Source organism: Bubalus kerabau, chromosome 18 (genome assembly GCF_029407905.1).
Source record: "Bubalus kerabau isolate K-KA32 ecotype Philippines breed swamp buffalo chromosome 18, PCC_UOA_SB_1v2, whole genome shotgun sequence".
Lineage (NCBI taxonomy): Eukaryota > Metazoa > Chordata > Mammalia > Artiodactyla > Bovidae > Bubalus > Bubalus kerabau.
In genome coordinates, this window is record NC_073641.1 from 20026677 (window position 1) to 20048511 (window position 21835).

At 40.3% G+C, this 21835-nt stretch overlaps 1 protein-coding gene and 1 long non-coding RNA gene across 6 annotated transcripts in view; one reads left to right on the forward strand and one right to left on the reverse strand.

The window, feature by feature from the left end:
* Positions 1–10687, reverse strand: part of LOC129632780 (uncharacterized) — a 52559-nt gene extending 41872 nt beyond the window's left edge. The window contains exons 1-3 of one of the 2 annotated variants that reach the window (XR_008704663.1): positions 9436–10687; positions 8369–9015; positions 571–837 (exon numbers count right to left, since the gene is read on the reverse strand). This is a non-coding gene — a long non-coding RNA (uncharacterized LOC129632780). Of the gene's footprint in view, positions 1–570; positions 838–8368 lie in introns of both variants that reach the window. The other variant, XR_008704662.1, reaches the window with a different exon arrangement.
* A 6532-nt stretch (positions 10688–17219) lies between these two features.
* On the forward strand, positions 17220–21395 carry SMIM15 (small integral membrane protein 15). 4 transcript variants are annotated; one of them, XM_055554475.1, is made up of 3 exons: positions 17220–17376; positions 18655–18788; positions 19855–21395. In XM_055554475.1, the coding sequence occupies exon 3, from the start codon at positions 19867–19869 to the stop codon at positions 20089–20091; it is 225 nt and encodes a 74-aa protein (XP_055410450.1). In that variant the 5' UTR covers positions 17220–17376; positions 18655–18788; positions 19855–19866; the 3' UTR covers positions 20092–21395. The 4 variants fall into 4 exon arrangements, with proteins under 4 accessions (XP_055410450.1, XP_055410451.1, XP_055410452.1 ...); XM_055554476.1 differs by lacking the exon at positions 17220–17376 and adding an exon at positions 17475–17811; XM_055554477.1 differs by lacking the exon at positions 17220–17376 and adding an exon at positions 17971–18081.
* The last annotated feature ends 440 nt before the right edge of the window (positions 21396–21835 follow it).

Genomic DNA, 21835 nt, shown 5'->3' on the forward strand with positions numbered 1-21835 from the left:
CTTCAAAAAAAAGAATGTGTGTGTGTGTGTATATATATATATATATATATGTACAATTAAATCACTGCTGTATAGCAGAAATTAACACAATATTGTAAATCAACTACATTTCCATTTTTTTAGAAAGGTAAAACCCAGCTTCCTTCAGTTTCTGGACAGCCAGTGATTGCTTAAATAATGTGCTATACGGACATAGAAAACAAAACTTTAAATACTTATTTTTGTGTCAAACTGAGTCAAACAAGGCAAAAAAACAATTCTCACTCAATGCATAACCCCCTCTGAGTTAGATATTTTAAAGATGACTAAGTCAAAGAAGGACTTCTAAAAACAATAGCCCAAAGCATGAAAAAACAAAAACATGTAACCCTAGTGGACCAGAGTTTCATAAAACTAACTGCATGAGAAACTATACGTGTGTGAAAATGGAATAGGAAAATCTGAGACACGAAGCACTAACAGGAAAAACCTCAGCAAATATCAGTAACTTCAACAACTTTGGAATCAACTATCTTATATCCATCTGTGGCCTTTCACTCTTTAATTGCTGCTTTTCAGTGATTGAATTACCTCTCAGGCTGTGGCCTTGCTTAAGTTCAAAGCTGACTACGTTGATGGAGAAACTGCACAATACAGAACCTGCCATCAAGGGCAGAGTCAGTAGTCTAGGAGTAGCTGCAGTTGGGTTTTCTTGAAATCACGAAGTAACAGAGCTGTCGAGATCAGTGGTCTCCACACTCATCTGCATGTTGGAATCACCTGGGGAGTGAAGACACTCCTGATGCTTGTGTTCCAGCTCCAGAAGGTGACGTAATTGGTCTGCGTGCTGCCTGGGTTCTGGAATTTTAAAGAGATATGGGTGATTCTAGTCTGTGGACAAATTTATGAATAACCAGTCTATATACTTTTATGTTTTTAAGTTAAAATTTTTTGACAAATTAGATTCATGACCATTTTCTTATACTTCGTTTATCAGTCTCACAACGTTTTGGGAAATCCATGGAAATACTACATGTTCTGGAATACACTCACACCTGTAAATCCATAGAGGTAAACCAAGGTTGAAAAGCAAAAGTACTGTATAATATAACTGAATTATGTATCATTGTCAAAAGGAGACTAAAAGTAGGAAGAAAAGAGGCATGAATAAGCGGAATTTCATAAAATGTTTCTTCATGAGAAGAATTACTAGTGTATGGATTTTTTTTTCAGATTCAAGTCCTAGAAACTTTGTTTTCTATCCTAAAACCAGACAGATGACTTATAGAACACTGCCTACAATAATCTGGGCTTAAGAAATGAGCTGGATTTGTGTGACCTATTCCAACTTTCCACTTTATAGATGGAGCAGAGGCAGCTGCTGGAATGAGGAATAAGGAATTGGGTCTTACACATGAATAAACCTGTAGAGATACTAAGTTCATTAATGTTCTTGTTGGCAGGAATCAAAATGACTTAGAGGCAGCCAAGTTGAATTACAGGTTTGATTTACTTAGAGATACATGCTATGTGGACATCAGCATTTTTTTTTTTACACCAGCCTCAAGGCAGGCTTGACAAGCAATGTGCAATCCTTGCTTTCACAGTTAGAGTCAGTTGTATTTCCCTGTGGCTTCTCTGCCTCCAGTGGGGGCATATGTTCAGACCAGAGAGGAAAGAGGAGTTCTATAAGTTTAAAATGTCAGTTGATCAATAGTGAATAATGAGGATACTGGGTATCTATGCTCCTCAAAAAGAAGAACCCACAACAGGGGAGTAGATTGACACTGGAGAGCACATTCTTAGCAAGAACATGTAACTTCACTCTGATACACGAGGTTAACATGCTTTAAACAGACTGAGGTAGTGAGCTGAAGGTATTGCTCCTTTGAAATTAAAACAATGACCAGATCATAATGAGGATATATGGATGTCAATATCAGAATCTTCCCACCTCATGACACAGTGCAATCTGATGTCAGTTCAAAATTCTACTAATAGTTGGGCATTACTCATATAAGAGGCAAGTGGGGTAAAGGCTCACAAGAAGCATGTGGTATGAGTGAAATGTAGCCAATGGACAAAAACCCATAGTAAAAAGAAGTCAATACAGTCGATTTTAAAGGTTTGTTTAATTTGGTGAAATAGAATCCTTTCTAAAAGCCAATATAGCTAATTCTCAAGACCTTCCTGATCTTATTGAAAACTGACTGCAAATCATCAAAACATGCAGGGACAAAACAGGAGCTGTGTTCTTGATTATTTCCAAAGACACAAAAAACATCCACAAAGATGTGCTCTTCCGGCAAGTGACACGGCAATTTGGTGTTCATTTCTAATGCCAAATGGCAACCAGTTGTTTCTTCAGAGTCTTTAAACTTGGTTTTGAAACTGAGCTCTTCATTTCCCTGCCTTCTGCTTTTCCTTCCCCCATATTTGCTGCCAAAGTTACGTCTACCACCCACACAACAGCCAAGCCAGGACCTGGGAGTCATCACTGGCTCCTCCCTCTGCGTTTCAGTGCCTATTTCCAAGTCCCATTCATTATGTATCCTGAATAGCAAAGTAATCCTCCTCTCCATAGGCCACTCCCAGGGGTCATGTCCTCAACCTCACTGGTTTCTATACCCTAGTTTTGTGTTCTGTCAACTCTCCCCACCACCCCTCTGAAATTGTTTCTGGAGTTCCTATTATACAAATACGAACACACCATCTCTCTGTTTGTTCTTTAACGACTTGGTATCTTTACTTGTTTTTCTTTTGCCTGTAATGCCCCCTCCACCCCAAGTTCTTGCTAACTAGCTTTTTCTCTGTCAGGCCTTTTGTCGACTTTATCAGGCGAGTTGGGTGTGTTTCCTTCTCGGGGCTTCTTGTATCACTTCGTGCATAACTCTACTGGAGCGTTCGCCACAGTGCTGTTGACACATTGGTCCTCTCTTCCAACCTGTGAATGCAGGGCGAGCTCCTCATCCTGTTCAGAGTTATGTCGCCTATATCTGTCACTCAGAAGGGCTTAATACGTTGTTTCAGGTAAGTCACACTTTCTTCATTTACTCACTGGAATTGCCTGGGGAAGTTTTTTACAAAAGACTGAGGCTTGGACCCCGCCCCCAAACCATTTCAAACTGAATTTTTTGAGGGCAAACCCAGGCACCTGTATTTTTTAAAAAACTTCCCTATTGTTTCTAACATTGTTAGTTGTTGAAAACCCCTGTGTTAAATTATTTTTCAGGAAATGCTAGTTAAAACTGTATCCTGAGCACAGGAGTCTTGTGGTCTTTTGTGAGTTTTTATTTTTAAAGAGGACACTGTATTGATTATCTAGGGTTGAGTAACAAATTACTCCAATATTCAGTAGCTTTCAATGACCAAAACTTCGTACCTCACAGCTTCTTTTGGTCAGAAACAGCAGTGCTCAGGTTTCTCAGTCAAGAGATTGCGCTCCTGGGGCTGCTGCCATCTCAAGCCTAAACGGTGAAAGAGAGCTTCCGTCCACATCCGCGAGTGTGCATTGTTGGGCTTCGGGCCCTCATTGTCTGGTGGCCAGAAGGGTTCCTCAGTTCCCCTGCCTCTTCACAGGGCAACTCAGAGCTTGGGAATCTGTTTCCTTTAAAGAGTGCAAGCGGGAGAGCCAGGAGAGGGCCAGCTAGATAGAAGCCAGAATCTTCCTGTACACTAATCCTGCTGGAACTGACATCCCATACTGTTGCTATACTCTATTAATCAGAAGCATGTGTTAGGTCTACCCCGAACTCAACAGGAGAGAATAACAAGGGCATGGATGTCAGGAAGTGGGTATCATTGGGAGCCATCTCAGAAGCTGCCTACCACAGACATTTAATGATACCTGGCTTAAAAATTAACCTACCTTAAAGGAATCCCAGCCTGATGGTCTTAACAGTAGGAGTATGCGCACTGCTGGTTTTCTCGTAAAACTGATCGAACCCGCTTTGACAGAAACGAACTAAAAGTAAACTGGCCTGTGTACTTTCTAATAATAAATTTATGTTTTTTTGTTTTTATTATCTAACTATAGATGCATTAATTTAAGGCCATTTATACAAGACAACGGGGCTTCCCAGGTGATACAATAGTAAATAATCCACCTGCCAAAGCAGGAGCTGCAGGAGACGCAGGTTCAATCCCTAGGTCTGGAAGATCCCCTGGAGTAAGAAATGGCAACCAGCTCCAGTATTGTTGCCTGGGAAATTTCCATGGATAGAGGAGCCTGGCGGGCTACAGTCCATGGGACTGTAAAGAGTCAGGCATGACTAGGCCCGTACACACACACACACACACACACACACACACACAGAGCAGTGCCAAGGCAGGTCAGTTCGTGTGACTCCAGACTTCATATGGCTTTATGAAATACATCAATGTGCTTTTCAAAGACAGTGCTCCTCTTTCTTATCCCGAACATCTTCCCAGTCATACAAATTCACTGAAGATAGGCCACTTTAAGGATTTAACATAAATTTTGATTTTAGTGAAGGGCTGCTGCTGCTGCTAAGTCACTTCAGTCGTGTCTGACTCTGTGCGACCCCATAGACAGCAGCCCACCAGGCTCCCCCATCCCTGGGATTCACCAGGCAAGAACACTGGAGTGGGTTGCCATTTCCTTCTCCGATGCATGAAAGTGAAAAGTCAAAGTGAAGTCACTCAGTCATGTCCGACTCTTTGCAACCCTTAGCGACCCCATGGACTGCAGCCTACCAGGCTTCTCCGTCCATGGGATTTGCCAGGTAAGAGTACTGGAATGGGGTGCCATTGCCTTCTCGTAGTGAAGGGCAGGCAACAGTAAATTTAAAGATAAAATAGTGAGCAAAATTGGCAAGTTAATGTACAGATTTTACCCTGATCAGAATACTAAATTTTAATTTTACTTCACACTTTGGAAGGAAAAGCCAATGTATTGGGCAATATTGAATACTGATGTTAATAACCAAAATTTAAGCCTTCCTCATAGATCTTATCAATACTAAAGATTTAGCTTCTATTTCTGTTGGGACTACTCACCATTAATGCTAAGATGGCAAGCTGAAATTGCTTAACAATATTTAGCAAAACTATACAAATAAAGCAAAAAGAAATCTGTGTTAAGGCACAGATGACTTAGCATTCTTGAACCTCATGTTGACAGCATGCTTGCAGGAAATCCTAAACTCTTAATTTATATTCTAACTTCAAAATGCCACCTCCCAAAAATCAATGGGTTTTTGGTGCAGAGAGAAAGTGCTGGCCTTCCAGATTGAGTACTGCCCTTGACAGCACCTTTTCCTTGAATTGCTTCCTAAATATTTGTTCAAAAATCTAGTAGCTCATAAACTTGATGTAATTTTTAAAAGAATATGATCATAATGCAAGGTTATAAAAGATGTAACTGAGAAATTGTGCTTTAAGTACTTTACACATGGGCAGAAACAACTTATGAACAGTCTATGTAGTTTGCTTTCAGAAAAATAAAACAGCACCATTGAGGGGAAATCCACTCTTTGCTTTAGCTGAGGTGGCAATTCTTCATATGATTATACTAAGACATGGATGATAAAGCCATGATCAGCTACTATTACCCAACATAAACAGTTCTGTTTCAACCACTGTGAATTATAGCAGACATAAGGATTAAAGCTAGTGACCTGGACTGTTGAAGCCCTTTAACCACTCATGCCCTGAGCCATTTAGTATTTGTGGCCTAGACATGCTTATTTGGGGCTTAAGTTTGAATTTATTAACCTTACTTAAAAGATGGTTTTTCCAGTTGCCAAGCTGAAAGGCTGGTTGAAAACAGACAGGTTATCTAAAAATCTGGTAAGTTTTTTTTTTCTTTTTCACAGTAGTATGAGTTAGCAATTTCAAAACTACCTTTCATGTATTCTAGCCTTGAGCTACAGGATACACTGAGAACAGAAGCCAGGCTTCTTTCTGAAGGAGTTACAAATATGAAAAAGGGAAAAACTAAAAAGTAGTGATAGACTGCAATTGAAGGTATCTGTATAAACCGGTATAGTGATAAATACAGACATTTGTATGTATATCTGTGCTGAGAGGAACTATAAGCAATGACACAACAGGAGAAATGAGCAAACCTACAACTCAGATTATGGTTCTTGGATACCATTCTCCATGAAAAGAAAGCAGAGATCCTTGAAGAAATGGTTGATTCAAGAGCTGTAGCAGGCAAAGTACAAGTTGAGCTGGGAGCATCTGGTTACACCAAAAAGAAAGGGCTCAAAGAATAAGGAAGACACCACACATCTGGGGCTCCTGACTCACAGAGGACCGGCACTCCCATTGATCAAATCTAGGACAATGAGAACATCAAAATAAATAATGATGGCAATGGATTTTAATCTGTTAACTAAGAATTCATGAATCCATCTGTTATAAATAAATGAGTGATGGAGAAGGGAAGCACTGTTTATTAGAATGTCAACAAATACAGATGGAATGGTGGGAGTTAGCAAATCCGGTCACTCAGCTGAAAAGGGCCTGAGAGAATGGATAGGTTTACTGTCCAGTGGTCAAATGATCAGTCTCTACAGGGCACAGTGATAGGCCAAGAGCTGTTTCTCAATGGGCATGCAATTATCTGCTGCAGATGGCATGACTGTGCTTCAGAATCCCAAGGGTCTGTGTCATGATTCTTCCAGTACATTAGCCATAAATTCCACACTGCATCTTTTCCCATCACGGATTCCACCAGGATCTGCTGGATCGTATGGTCCAAATGTTAGTCAGGGCTGCTTACACTGAAGCCTGGAACTGCCGCAGAGCCCTTTTCTGTTTTCAGCCCTATTCAAAGCTGGCCCCCTTCCTTGTCACCTGGCACATGAGCCAGAGCATTATTCCCAGTTGTAGAATGTGTTGATCCCAGAAGCAAAAGAGGCCTAGAAAGTTCCTACTTCCTTCTTTGTGGTAAAGGCTGCAAGACGCAGCAATTTGGCTTTCATTTTGGAGGGGATGTCCTGGCACTCCTCTGACCACTGGACCTCTAAACACTTTACTGAAGTTTCTGGTTCCTGGAGGTTTGTGTTTATCTCACACGCTCTGGAGTGCCTGTATCTTACCATAGTCTTTGGCATGCCAGCCACCTTTTGCTTATCTGTCCAATCAGCATGATGTTGTCAATAAAAATGGACCGATGTATTGTTCTGAGGGATATTTAAGTGGTTCATATTATGACTGAGAATGGGAGAGTTAATATACCCCCAAAGCAAAACTCAAGTCACTGTTCTTCGTGAAAGTGAATTGTTTCTGATCCTCTTTTCCAATTAGAATGCCAAAAAAAAAAGAGAAAGGTATTGCCAAATCAGTGATGTACCGCGTATCTGAGCCCTTATTAAATCTGTTCTAACAGTGAGTTCCACCATAGAACGGCTGTTGTGATGAAGGCCATTACTTGGTTAAGTCTGCAGTAGTCTGTAGTAATTCTCCAGGATCCATCCAGTTTATTTAGGGACCAGACTGGCAAGTCAAAGACATCGGATTGGGATTAGCACTCATGTATCCATTAGGTTTGAAGAGATTAGTGGCGACACTAATCTTCATTCCCCTAGATACAACACAGCACCTGATTTACCGTCTTGGCAGGAGCGACGGGAAGTTTCAGAGGGTTCCACTTGGCAAGCCATGCTACAGTAACTCCCACCTCCACAGACCAGGAACCCAGTGCAGCAGTTATTCCAACTGCCACAAATAACAATTTCAGTTATGCACTGGGGACTAGGAAATGACTCTTCGGTGGGTCCATGGATCCAGTGGGCCTGCCGGGAAACTACTTGAGCCGGAAACCTGGTCTGGTAGACCCCCATTCTAACAGGAAGGCTGTGATGCTGCTTTAGATCTCTGAATACAAACATCAGCACTGATCCTGTGACCAACATTCTTCAAAATACCTGACTATTCTTTCCCTAAGGTACAGTCACTCAGATAGATAGCCACAGAGTCCTCTGAGGGAAACTGTCGTGTATTTATGTACTTGCCATGGGTTTGGTAGGATTCTTCCTCCTAGGAACCCCTCCATATGTTCAGTTCTGGATCTGAAAATTGTCTTAGGCCTGGCAACTAGTCAAGGGATCATGACTTTTTTATAACAGTGACTACCCTCAGCCTCCAGCTCTTTTTTTTTAAAAATGGTAATGGATGTTAATAAGCACCATTGTGGACAGCCCATCTATTTTCCCCCTAGGGAGGCTATTCTCTATTAGCTGTCTCCACAACTCCTCTGGAGTCAAGCTCCTTTGGCTGCAATGACCTTGCCAGTCATTATGGTAATTGTGGCCTTCTAGCTTCTGGCAGTTAAGCAACACCACCTGGCCTCTATTTCTACAGGGCTCTGTCACTCCCATGGATGTTAACGAGCCAGTTCTGTGGCTGCTTCTCTTACCTCCATCTCTGGCCTGCAAACTTGGTGATGTTGGTCTTTCTCTCAGCACTGTTTTCCTGATGGCCTTGGGTGAATGCCGTCTCCTCTGGGGATGTTCACAGAGCACAGTCCTCTGATGGATCTTCTGGTCCGGTATGCTCACTTTGCTCAGCCTTTTTATTCCTTCCTCTACAGTCTGCCAATACCATTCAGACATTTCTCACTTTGCTAAGAATGGGCTTTTCCCCTCGGTTTCTAAAAATTCATCCCCTTAGCAAGTTTTCCCTGAACATCAGGATCTGAGTTCGTGCTGCTATAACAGAAGACCATAGTCTGAGTGATTTAAACAACAAACTTTTATTTCTCACGGTTCTGAAGGCTGGGAAGTCCAAGACTGAGGTGCTTGCAGATTTGGTGTCTGGGGAGAGCCCACTTCCTGGTTCACAAACAGCTGTCTCTTTGCTGTGTCTTCACGTGGTGGAAAGCACAGGCGAGCTGTCTGGGGCCTCTTACCTCCAAGTCACACGGGGGATTAGGTTTAAAGAGATGAATTTTGGGGCGACGCATTCAGTCTATAAGAGTTCTTCTTGGGGTGTTAAATCCTCTATACCCCAGAAAGTGCCCTTCAGTCAATTAATTTGTATATATCTAATCTCACATTCTCGCCCCTTTGGGGAAAAAAAAAAAAAAAAACACCTTTAAAATCCAATCCCAGGAGTCCTGTCCTGGTTCCTGCCAGTAATGCCAGTTAAAGCATGCAAATTTTTAGGAAAATAGTCTCTATCTTCCCTTATCAGGCCCAGCACATCCCAGCTGGGTTATGCTGGGATTTACCAGTGACTGGATTTGTTATTGGTTAATTATTGGCTTGACACTGGGGAAAGGAGGAGGAGGAGGGCAGGGTCAGGGAGGAGGGCTACTGCCTGTGGGTAGGAGGCTTCTGCAGCATCTTCCAGCACAGCAAACATGTGAGTTTGCTAGAGAAAGGCTGCTACCTCTGCAAGCCCTGATGGTCCAGAAGGAATAGGAGTCACAGGGACATCCATCCAGATGACCCCATCTGTGTTTAGGATCCTAGGTTTCCCCACCTTCATATTAACAGAACTGCCTTGGCGAAACTTTCAGTGCTCAAATGTCTCTGGAGCCTTGTGACACTAAGAATTAGTAGGCTCTTCAGCTTGCAGTTCAACCAACTCTTGTCTTTCAACTCCAGGTGTTAAAGGCCTCTCTATAAGCTTATCACAGAGGCTCTACAGCTCTCATACTTAGCTGTTAACTGCTTGTTAACAGCTCTGTGTCTCATTTTCCTTCAGCAGTGCTCCAATACAATTTAGCAGTAATCAGCCAACTCTGTTGTCTTTGTAGGTATCATTCCTCCCCTATTTTCCAAATACCTGCATAATCACACCTACCATAGTTTTCCTCAAGTCTCTACCAGTGAAACCTTAACAGTTAATCTGCAACTTTATGCCAGGTGTGATGAGTGCCCCACCCGCCCACCAGGGTGACAACTTCTGGCCAGGTATTGAATGAGCCTGCTCTGAATCCCAATTTTATCCATCCCAGAAGCCAAGATGGGATTAAATGTGTAAGATGCCTATTACAGGAAATATCTGTGAGAGAAAATGGGGAAGGAGCTGGGCAAGACTGGGTAAACCGTCACGCCATGATGCAAGTGAAGAGAGGGGAGGAAGAGTCCTAGACTGTAGCATAGCTTAAGGAAGGCTTGGCAAGACAATGGAGGAGTCCTTGACTCCTCACTGGCCATCAGAGGAGTCTTCTGTCTCCCAGAAACAGGCCTCAGTATCTCATTCAGTCACTGAGCTATGAAAGAAGCCATTTCTGAGCACAAAAGTAGTGATGGATTTCTCAGCACAGCAGCTGGGGCCCTTGGACAACTAAGCTCCTTGTAGTGGGAGTCTGTGGCGTGCATTCTCACAGCTGTCTCTGCAACCCAGCAAGAGGCAGAGCTGGGATCCAAACCAGGTAGTTTGGTTCCAGTCTATATTGTCCACCACTGCAGTAAGAAGGAGTTTTTTGGAGCTGCAGAGGTCTGAAATAAATGCTCCTCTATCATGTTGAAAATTTACACAGCAGGTTGGATCAGACTGGAAAAATCATTTTCCTCCTCTAAGGAGACTGTACTTCATTCCACAGATAGTAAAGTGGGGAGAGGGGCACATCATAGATTAGTGTGTATGAATATATTCCATATGCATTGCATACACACATGAATAATTTATAGGCCCATATGCAGCTGTAGTTTCTTGTAGTATAAAAGGGTTTAACAGACTTGAAAACAACTGCAACAAACAGTGATTTCTAGATTGCATATATGGTAAGATGATTGGAAAGCGCTGACAAAGCACTCATACCTTTTAGGATCCAAAAACTTGGGGGAAAAAACGGACTCAGACAAATTCATTTCCACTATTTACAATCATTATCATTCTTTATAAAATCTTACTGTGGTACAAGGAAACAAAGATTTGTTTAATTTTTATTATTTTGTTACTAGTATTGAGAATTACCTTTTTTATGCAGAGGTACTTTTTTCAACCTATGCTGTGTGTCAAATAGCTATATAGAGGCTACATGAAGAACTAAACCACTGTTCCCTGGGAATCTGTGTAAGCTCTCAAGAATCAACTTACAAATGAATTCTATAGAATTCAACCTTGTATAAAAAGGTTACATGTTTCTTAACTAGTTAGTATTGCAAAAAAACAGGTATTATTACTTCCACATTATGGACATGGAAACTAGGCACAGAAATATTAAATGATCTCTTTGGTCCACACAACATGATCAATTATGTACCTAGAAGGAGATTAAATCAGATTCTTCTACATCTATGAAGTGAAGTGGCTCAGTCGTATCCGACTCTTTGCGACCCCATGGACTGTAGCCTGCCAGGCTCCTCCGTCCATGGAATTTTCCAGGCAAGAATACTGGAATGGGTTGCCATTTCCTTCTCCAGGAGATCTTCCCAACCCAGGGATTGAACCCAGGTCTCCCGCATTGTAGGCAGATGCTTTTACCCTCTGAGCCACCAGGGAAGTCCCTGGTGGGGACTACATCTATATTCGTTAATAATATAGTCTACAATTGCAGTAAAGCCTACAACAGAATATTGAAACCTAGAGATGAAAAGACTCTCAAGAGGACATTGGTCCAACTTCCTTATTACAGAGGACAGAAAATCAGCTGATCAAGGTCAATTCTAAAAATTAAGAACTCTAAATTCAAAGCCTCCAGAAACTCATCATATACACCTCAATTATTTATTACACTTCAAGAGGACATATATGAATCACAAAGGAGTTTTTGGATTTCAGACTGTTTCACTTCCTGACTTAAAGCTTAAAAACGTAAGCCGTGAACTCAGCAAAAGCAATTTATGAATTTGGGGCTAGGATATGTCTCTAAGTGATGGTTTAGGGAACTATATTTATAACCTGGCACCAGTAAATTTTTGTTCACTTTTAAAACTAGATTCCAAATATATACATTATACTCTGAGGGCTATTAAAGGCACAAGCTAGCTTTTAGAACTAGACTTTGGGATGCAATTCTAAACAATGATTTCCTATGTCCCCTAGTTCTGAATGATATATTATAGCACAAGATTTTAAAATAAACATAAAAATTGGAAGCAGTGGAAGAGTTTTACTACCAAATAACTACTGTTACATATCAAACATCTATGCTATGTTCTAGGTTTCAAACACTTGATCTAGAGGCATATTATACTTGTGCCTATTTCACCGGGTATCTTACTCCATGAACATATACAATAATGACAGGTACAGAATATCTGTTCTAAGAAAAATACATTCAAAAAGAAATGCAAGCATGCAAGTCAGGATGGATATTAAACATGAATATCAAATTTGGCTCCTGAGCTTCCTGACAAATTGAAGAGAGGAAATACTCTTCCAATGAAAAAGTGGCTTCCAAAACTTTTTTTAAGAATCACGTTCTAAAATATCTTAAATGGGACTTTATACATAAAGGGCCCTGTATGACACAGAGGCCAACATACCTGACAATATCATACAGCAAATATGGTTATATTTGATATGGTTACTTCAAAGTAGTTTGCTTAGTTGAAGGTGGAATGTATAAAATTAAGTTGCTACTCAGTGAAGGTGATGCTGCTAGGGGCTGCTTTTGCAATACACATTGTCTTTACACTGAAGGACTCTTATACATGGGTTAGTTTTCTCAACTGGACAACAACTTCTATTTAATGGCTAGGAGACCCTAGCACAGAAACTAAAGGTGACCTGATATGGCTAATATTATTACATCATTTAGGGATAAGCCGAATATCTGAACTTATAGATTCAGCAGGAAAGCTTAGTGTCTCCCACAACTTTAATAGGACTGCAACTCAGGCTTCAGAAGAATTTAATGAAAATTTAACCTTTCCAAAAAGGTGCCCTCTAATTACAGGGAATTAGTTTGCTGCATGTGCATGTAGCATACATTCTGGAGATATAGAAATGTAAACAGTTGCAGGGTTAAAAAGGTAGAACACCCAATGTTCAATCACGTGAAAAAACTTCTATAAACTACCCAAAGTATCAATACATATCACTCAAACACACTGAAAAGTTTTTTAAATGTGCAGATAAGGCCATAGACAGCAAGGAATAATCAATGAGATAAGCATCTGCTATCTTTCTCTTGCAATCTGCATTGGGAATCATAAAGCTGGGAAATATCTAGAGAGGGCATCTAGCCTGCATAATATATACTCTTACCTCATTTTCAAAGATCTCTATTTAGATCTCTGGTCTAGCTTGTTGTTATCTTAAATCTTAGCACCTACAGTCTAGGACTAATTCCTTTTATCTTATCAATGAAGATGATGAATCACTAGGTTCCTTCAACATACTTTTTACATACTTGGAAATCCTTAAGCAACTAGTCTTTCATTAACAAGATAACCACAATTATTTTTATCTTTCCGAAACACCTTATTAACTAATCTTTTCTGGGGCCTATTCTAACTGGGGCATCCCTTATTTCTTTCAAAATATACAATAACAGTTTGATACTTTAACATCAGCTTCACAGATTCCCAGGATTTAGATTGTTTCATGATTCATTCAAACACTAACAGCTTTATTTGTAAGTGGTAATGTTGTATCTTGGAATCAATTATTCAAAACAATATTTTAGGTACTGTGGTAACTGATCTCATCTAGCTTATATGATAGCAGGGAAAAGATAAACAATAAACCAGTAAACAAGATGTCAGACTGAAGTGTTGGGAGAAAAATAAAATAGGGGTAGAGAAGGCTTCTGTGAGGTACCATCTGATTTGAAATCTCTAGGAAGTAGCCCTGCAAGGACAATGTTCCAAGAAATTTTTGGCTAAGGTTAAGTTTAGCTAGTTATTCTTACACACACACACACACACACACACACACACACACACACACATCCTTCTAAATTATATGACCTTTCACTGTTCCCTACTGAATCTTCTTGTTCTTATTTTGAAGACAAATTCTATCTTTTAAAAGCTTTTTATTACCTTCTTAACTGGTATATCCCATTACATTTAAGACACATGTCTTCTAATTTAAACAGGTATTTCATATTAATATCAGCCATTTATTTAGTTTATGATGTGCTTTTGCCAAATTACATTTAACAAAAAAGGGTGAAAACTAACAATATTTGAAGGAAAAAAAAAAGTCTTTGTGTTACTGAAATTTCCAAAAAATAATACTTTGGTGATGCTTTCTTTGTAGGGAAAATAAGCAAGTAAGTGTTAGTCACTCAGTCGTGTCTTTGCGACCCCATGGACTGCAGCTGGCCAGGCTCCTCTGTCCTTGGGATAGGTTGAAAGCAAACTGGCAGAGTATGACCCATTCAGAAGATGAGGCAGAAGGGAGGATGGAAGATGGAGTGAATCACTGATGGGTTGGTCTAATAGCAGTGAAAGTGCCCAAGAGAGAAGTAGAGCTTAACAGACAGGTCATGGATGTATGTGGGATGAAGAAGCAATCCACTGGCAAGGCTGGAGAAAACCTACACCACACGAGCTCTTTGAGACATGCTGCCACCACCTGGGCAATGGGCAATTTGAAGTATGGCAAGATTTTCTTGTGATTATTAGTTAAATCAACAATTATAGAATAAAAAATTTACTTTCATTTTATGAGATCAGCATTTTGTCTAATCTCTGGAATTAAACAAGAGCAGGGCTTTTTTGGGCCAGATCTGTTTAGAACTCTGCTCTACTTTTTAAATCTCTGGTCCCGTATCTGTAAAACAGGTATAATACCATCCTGCAGAGTTTAGTCTCAGCAATAGTGATAAGAGATGCAAAGCATCTAGCCTAGTACCTGGAACACAGCAGTCAATAAATAGCCTTTAAACATTACAATTCTGCAGTATAATCTTCCAAATATCACTAAAACCTATGACCTTTCTAGTTACATACATGTACCTATTATTTTTACATAAATGTGCCTAATAAGAAATCTATCTGCATTGTGTTTTAATGGTAGGAAAAAACTCATAAAATAAAACTTAGGGAAGAAACCAATTCTACCAAAAACAAAACACAAATTGTTAAGCAGGTAAGAAAACTCTTAAAATCTTTAGTTAAGTCTAGATTATTATAATAGACTCTTATGGAGGTTTGTCATTCACAATTTTGACATGAGTCAGGGTGAAATGTACCACCTAAGAGAGAAAGACTTTTAAACAGAACTAATGAAAGATGAGTTCTTACTTAATAATTATTAAGAGTAAAAAACTTAAAAATTTGGAAGGCTCCATTTTCAAACTATAATTGCAACAGAGTAACTGGTATGGATATGATGTGATATGCTACAAAGTAATTATTCTTATTCAAAGACAACCCTCATTAATTAAAGTGTAAGCTTTAGTTATTTCAGTTAAAGCTACATGAATGGTTAAGATTTTACTTCTTAAATAAAATACAAGCAGACTTTATTTCCATATTATTCTAAGTAAATTCTGAAAGACATCCGAGAGAGAACACTCAATTAAGAATCTTTCAAATAAAGAACAAGCCCTTATGAAAACTGGCCATGATGTTTCCATTAAATTCCTTATTCTGCTGCTGCTTATGAAGCTGAAGTAAGAAAAATGGCCAAATCCAGTTTAATCAATAGAATTTTCAAGCTGAAAGAACCCCAGGGATAATCTAACAGCTTTCCACATACAAAAGAGGAAACTTTTCAGAGTATCAAATCACCAGAGACAAGGCCTGTGAATCACAACTCACAAGCTGAAACTCCTGACTCTAGAAAGTAGCCTGCACTGTCTGAACCAATCTTGACACCACCTTTCATTAAGGAAACTCAGGTAGCAGTAGGGAGCTTAGCTGTGGCAACTTCTATGCTATTCCTGGGCTTGTAGCCATTCCTGGAACTGGAAAGGAGACCAGTAATATTAGACAGTGAAAGCCTGATTTACACTAGCGCCAAAGAGCTACAGACGCTTCCTTCTTATGTGCCTTTCCATCCACTCCCATGCATTTCACAAGGGACACAGCAGAGCGAATTACTGGGGAGGCAGTCATCAGGAAAACTGTCTAACCATGATTAAAATAACACATACACATACTGGTCTCTGGAGTGAAGGACGTTAAAATAAATTCTGACCCTCTCCTGGAATTACTATTTGGGCAAGTTGAAAAAAAAACAACAAAAACCCCACAAAGTCTTTCTGCCAGCAAGTCAAGTTTTCTGTACACACAATCCAATGACTGAGTCTGCTTTTTCTGGCTACTACAGGTACAGGCTAGGTCCAAGCAGCACAAGCTTTGAAACCATCATCCAAATTTTCAAACAAGAATGAGTAAGAAAACAACTGCTACTAATACAACATACAAACATTAACATATGCCCAACAAACAGTATTTTAGATCATTAGATTATTTGCCAAAAGTCTGTTCCCTGGTAAATAATGGTTACTGTTGTTATCCCTAAACTAGTTATACATGTCACAGCTTGCTCCTCAAAGAGAACATTCTATAGTCTTTCAAGAATAAAAACCTGCTTTATTTGGCACACACCAGTGAAGAGGTCTTGCAACATTTGAAGAGGTAGTCAAACAGAGCAGTTCAGTGCAAGAGATCACAAAACTTGATCACCAACCAAACCCAAGTTAATCTCTCAGTTCCTGTAGATTAGAAGACAATGAGAACTCACTCTTTCTGCTTGTTGACTTTTGAATCTCTTTATTTGTGCACTGAAAGAACAAGTACCTCTATGGGAACTCTATGCCCACACAGTTTAATTATTTATCAAGTTTACTTTGGGCAAATATCGATCATTCTTTTGTGAAAAGAGGTTCTTAGTTGAAACAACAAAAACGCTTCTTCACACAGCATGGCTGCATTTTCCCTTAGAAACAACGGTCAGTGGACCCACCACGGTCCTGCTGAGCTTGGTCTCCTCGACGCGAGGCTTTAACTATTGTCCAACCAGAAGAGGAGAGGGTCAAAGAGTGGATGTGAACCAGAGGAACTCGCTAGAATCCTTCAGGAGTCGCTGGGTGTGACCTTCACCTTGGCTCTGGGCGGTTTTGGGGGACCAACTCCTTTCTTGGCCGCCGTTCCTCGGTCGGAGTTTCCGGGGGTCACGGATCTCACCCACCGGGGCCCTCCACCCTTGGCCAAGCTCCTGCAGGGGAGCGGCTGTTCTGATGACCACCGGGGCAAAGGTAGGGGGTCCTCAGCGCTTCCAGACCGGCTCCCAGAGACCGGAGCCCACCCGCGCCTCAGTCAGGAGGCGCGGGACTCGGGCTTCGGGCCAGACACCAGCCGGGCGCCGCCGCTCACCTCGAGCGGCCTCACCTGCCTCTCCCCGGAAACCCAGGCGCCGCCCCACCCTCCCCCCTTTCCCGGGACCCACACAGCAATGGCGCAGCCGGAAACTGGCCCCGCGACTTCCTCAGGCCGGATGCTGGCGAGGGCCGGCCTGTGGGCGGGTTGGGAGAGTCGCGGCTTCCGCCTTCCTGCTTCCGGCCTGGAGGTGAGTCGTGAGTTGGGGTCCGAACCCATCGTCCCCAGCGAGGTGAAGGGGAGGCGGTTGGGGGTCGTTGCCGCGCTTCTGCCCCGGTGCTCAGCGGAGGTGGCTACGGCGCCGGCGGCCCAGGGTGTGGCGGGGACGACCCCTGATTCCCGGGGACCGCCGGCTGTTCGAGCCCTGCCGGGCGCGCGCGCGCCGAGGCGGAGGGTCGGGGAAGCGTGGCCCCAGAGGCGGGCCACGGGGTAGGGTGAGCGAGGGGAAAACACAAGGAAAGCGAAGTGCGGGTGGCTGTGAAGTGCCCTCAGCTTCAGGCGCCGTGCGGGTCTGATCCGAAGATCATGCCTGGTGGATCCTTTTCGGAAGGAAAAAGAATAATATATATTCCTTAAAGTGTGGAGAGCGCTTGCACCTGGGGTCCGAAATTGAGGTGCACGGGAGGTGTGTATCCTGTGGATGGTAACTCCTTTTTCTGTATTAATGTCCAAAACTCGGCCATAACTAGGTCCTTCACTTCCCCCTTCCTCTTTATTGCAAAGTTCTTTTGCAGGTCTCTGAATCTTGCATTAGTTAATTCATTACTGGGCTGGAGAAGCTGAAAAAACAGATGGGGATCTGTAGACTCTAGTCTTCACTGTGTGGGTGGGGCGTACGAATTGAGGGTGGGGGAAGGCAAGGAACTTTAACGGCAAAGGAACTTTGTGTCTTCAGGTAAAAATATGAAGAAATTGTGATAGGATATAATTAAATCCAATCATGGTAGTTTTGTTTAGGTAATGGAATTGTAGGTGACATATTTTGTTTTGCTTATCTCTGATTTTTCTGTAAAGGACACAAATTATATAATGAGATTAAAAAACCTTTTAAAGAGTAAAGCGGTGTTCGATTTTGAAATTAGTAAGGCCCTCCCTTACTGACTCAAAATGAAACAAACCTAACCCTCTAAAAATATAAAAACTTCAAGAACTAGGAATGGATATGCTGCAGCAGGTCAGTTAGCTTTTTATGTGAGTGAGCTTTCTAAATTTATTGTTGAAATAAGTAACTGAGTAAAATATTTGATCCCCAATAATTAGGAGCTTCTTCCAGGGCATTTTAGTTGCGTAATTATGTCTTAAGATTATAAAGAATTAGATAATGTATTTAATATGCCAGGCAACTTTACATGTTATTTATAGGTTGCATATAATTTACAGTTTTAACATTTAAAATTGTATTATGATGTATTCCTTAAGGTTGTGACTTCACGGTTTTTCTTTTGTCTATTCTTTTCAACCCAACCAGTATATAGAATTTAAGCCTTCTCTCAGAAGTGTATTGGTAGAGTTAAAGAAGAAGACAGCCAACCAAAGGTCATCTGAAATTGTGACTGGCTGATAATCCCAGAACAAAATTAGAGACCACTACTCAAGCATAAGGTACATGACTTTTTAAATCCCAGCTATTCTAATTCTCCACTTTGAATGGAGATTGACACAAACATGAAAGGGTGAAAAGTCTCTGGGGGCAAAATAGAAAATATCACTCAAATCCACAACATCCTGATTTGCAAGATGGCCCTTCTTTACTAACTCAATGGAACAATAGGCATGGGACCTGTAACGGTTAATTTTCTCATCTGTTAAGTTTGTTCTCATTTACTATATTATGTCTTCAAAGCTGAAAGCAAAGAATGACATAAAATTGGCATGTCATCTTTTGCTTTTCTCTCTCTGCATATGAATGGATAATATCATGGTTCCCTTACCTTCTTGTTTCATTTCAGAAACAGCCATCCATTATGTCCCTTTCTCCAGGCATTTCCCATACTCTTGACTTTCAGACACCAAATTTGATGATTGTACTTTTGTTGTGGAGGTTTAGTCGTTAATTTGTGTTTCACTTTTGCAACCTCATGGACTGTAGCCCACCAGGCTCCTCTGTCCATGGGATTCTCCAGGCATGAATACTGGAGTGGGTTGCCATTTCCTTCTCCGGGGGATCTTCCTGACCCAGGGATCAAACCCATGTCTCCTGCATTGCAGGCAGATTCTATACTGATTGAACCACCACTTTTGTTAATTAGAACTTAATAAGGCTGTGTGAGAAAATGACATATGGGATTCAGCTGTTCCCTGGAATAAGCACATAAAACTCAAGATTCTTATAAAACTCTGCTGCTAAAGTTTGTCTTGAGTGTAGGAGGCATGTGAGAATGCATAGTCCTTACAACAGATTCCACATACTTTTTTTTTTTTTCCTCTTCTGTATCTTCACATCTTTTAAGTATCACTCTTCTTGTTGTCTTAAGTGAATTATTTTTTCTTATTGGAAATATTAGTCCTTATTAAAATAGTACTAATTAACACTTTTTAAAACCAAACAGAAAAACTGTTGAGTGATAATAGAACTCTGATTTAACTGTTTGGTGTAACCTTTTCAAAATTTGATTAACCACATAATCTTTTCTCTTGTCTTTCCCCCCCTTCCCACCCCTTTTCTAAGGCCTCCACGAAGATGTTTGATTTAAAGGCTTGGGCTGAGTATGTTGTGGAATGGGCTGCAAAGGACCCATATGGCTTCCTTACAACAGTTATTTTGGCTCTGACTCCATTGTTTCTAGCAAGTGCTGTGCTATCTTGGAAATTGGCCAAGATGATTGAGGCCAGGGAAAAGGAGCAAAAGAAGAAACAAAAACGTCAAGAAAATATTGCAAAAGCTAAACGACTAAAAAAGGATTGAAGGAATGAACAGGCTGTGCGTCCAGAGGAAAATTGTTTGGAAAATTATGCATCTTTGAAAGGACCTATTAAGGTTTCTTTTTGGATCTTATGACAGTATTACTAAATGAAGTCTGAGTCTGTGGAAGAATCATGTCAGTTCTCACCTGTACTGTAGCAACTTTTCGGCTTCGGTATAGAACTCTGTTGACAGTTACTGTAAATCGGGATTTATTATGCTACAGATTCTTATAACTGACTCTCATTTGCCTTTTTGCAGCTTATGTGTGAATACTAAAATGAAAACATCCTGTGAAGAAAAGTGGCTTTAGATTATGAACTGTATTCAAAAATGGCTTAAAATGTGGTTCTGTTCTGGACAAAGATTAAGAATGTAAAAATCAAGAGTTGTTCTGAGCAGAAAAGCGTGGTTTGGCTTAAAAGATATATGGTGTATTAATTACATCTCTTTATCATTACTTATTTCTTGGAATAGAATCATTTCTGGTTTCCTCAAAGCAAAATAATATTATTCAATGAGTACTTCTTTATTTTCTGTATTTTTCTTATTTTAGCTTTTGAGATACTGGTAATTACCAGATAGTCTGCATTTTTAAAAATCTAATTTTATAAAGAATTGTCTTGACTATGTAGAATACCACCTACTGGATATAATCATTTTTGTACTTATGAACACTGCCATTTTCTTAGAGATGACTTGAGTAGAGTAACACTATGATTTAAAGCTTAAGAGTAAAAATGCCAAACCTTGGAACCAGTTTATTCTCACTTGTGCTAAGTAGAAATGTGAAGTAGTTAACATGTCTTATCAGATAATTTGCTGATTATATAGATACCACTTTTGTTTTTTATTCCATTCTTTGTTTTAATTCAGGTGGTGGTGATGTCCTTTACTTTTTGATCGGACAGGTTCACAGTGAAAATTAAAATTTCAACTTTCTTTTAAGGAGCTTTTAAAGAGTTACAGTTATGTTATATGTCATAAATGGTAAACAATATCCTCTTAATATTTGGAAAAATTTTGTTTGCATTGTATTAATTGGGTGAAAAAAGTGTAAATTGTGTCAAAATGAGAATGTTATAATTAGAAATAAAGAGGTAAAGGATATTTCCTTCAGTTAAATAGTATAATTGGAACTTTTTACTCTTTAACATGGCTTTTTTAAATGCATGGTTGATAATTTTGTTTTCAGTAATAGCTTATTAATGTTTTCCTCACCTCTAATAACGAATTTTAATTTGCAAAAAATTGTCCAATAGCTTTAATTTAAAAATGAAACTAGATATTGAAATAAATTTGATACTTTTTTATAAAGAGGTCCTGAGCTTTTTTGGGGGGGAAGGGATAATAATTCAGGTTAGATATGTTATAGAAGTTAAACCTTTCAAAGGGTTATGAATTTCATTTGTAGACAAGCATACAGCTGACTCTTGAACACAGGGTTAGGAACATTTGCCCTCCCTCGCAGTTGAAAATAACTTACAGTGGACCCTCACTATACACTGTTCCTACGTGCAGATTCTCTGTATCTGCAGTTCCTCATCCATGGACTCGACCAACCCTGGGTCACACAGTATTGTAGTACTATTTTTTTTTTTTCCCCAGTGCACCAGCCCCTGTAGTACTTACTACTGAAAAAAATCTGTATCAGTGACCCCACACAGTGTGGACTCATGTTCTTCAAGGGTCAACTGTACTTGTAAAAGTTGAGAGCAATGTTTCTCCAGTCTGAGAACCTAAGGAC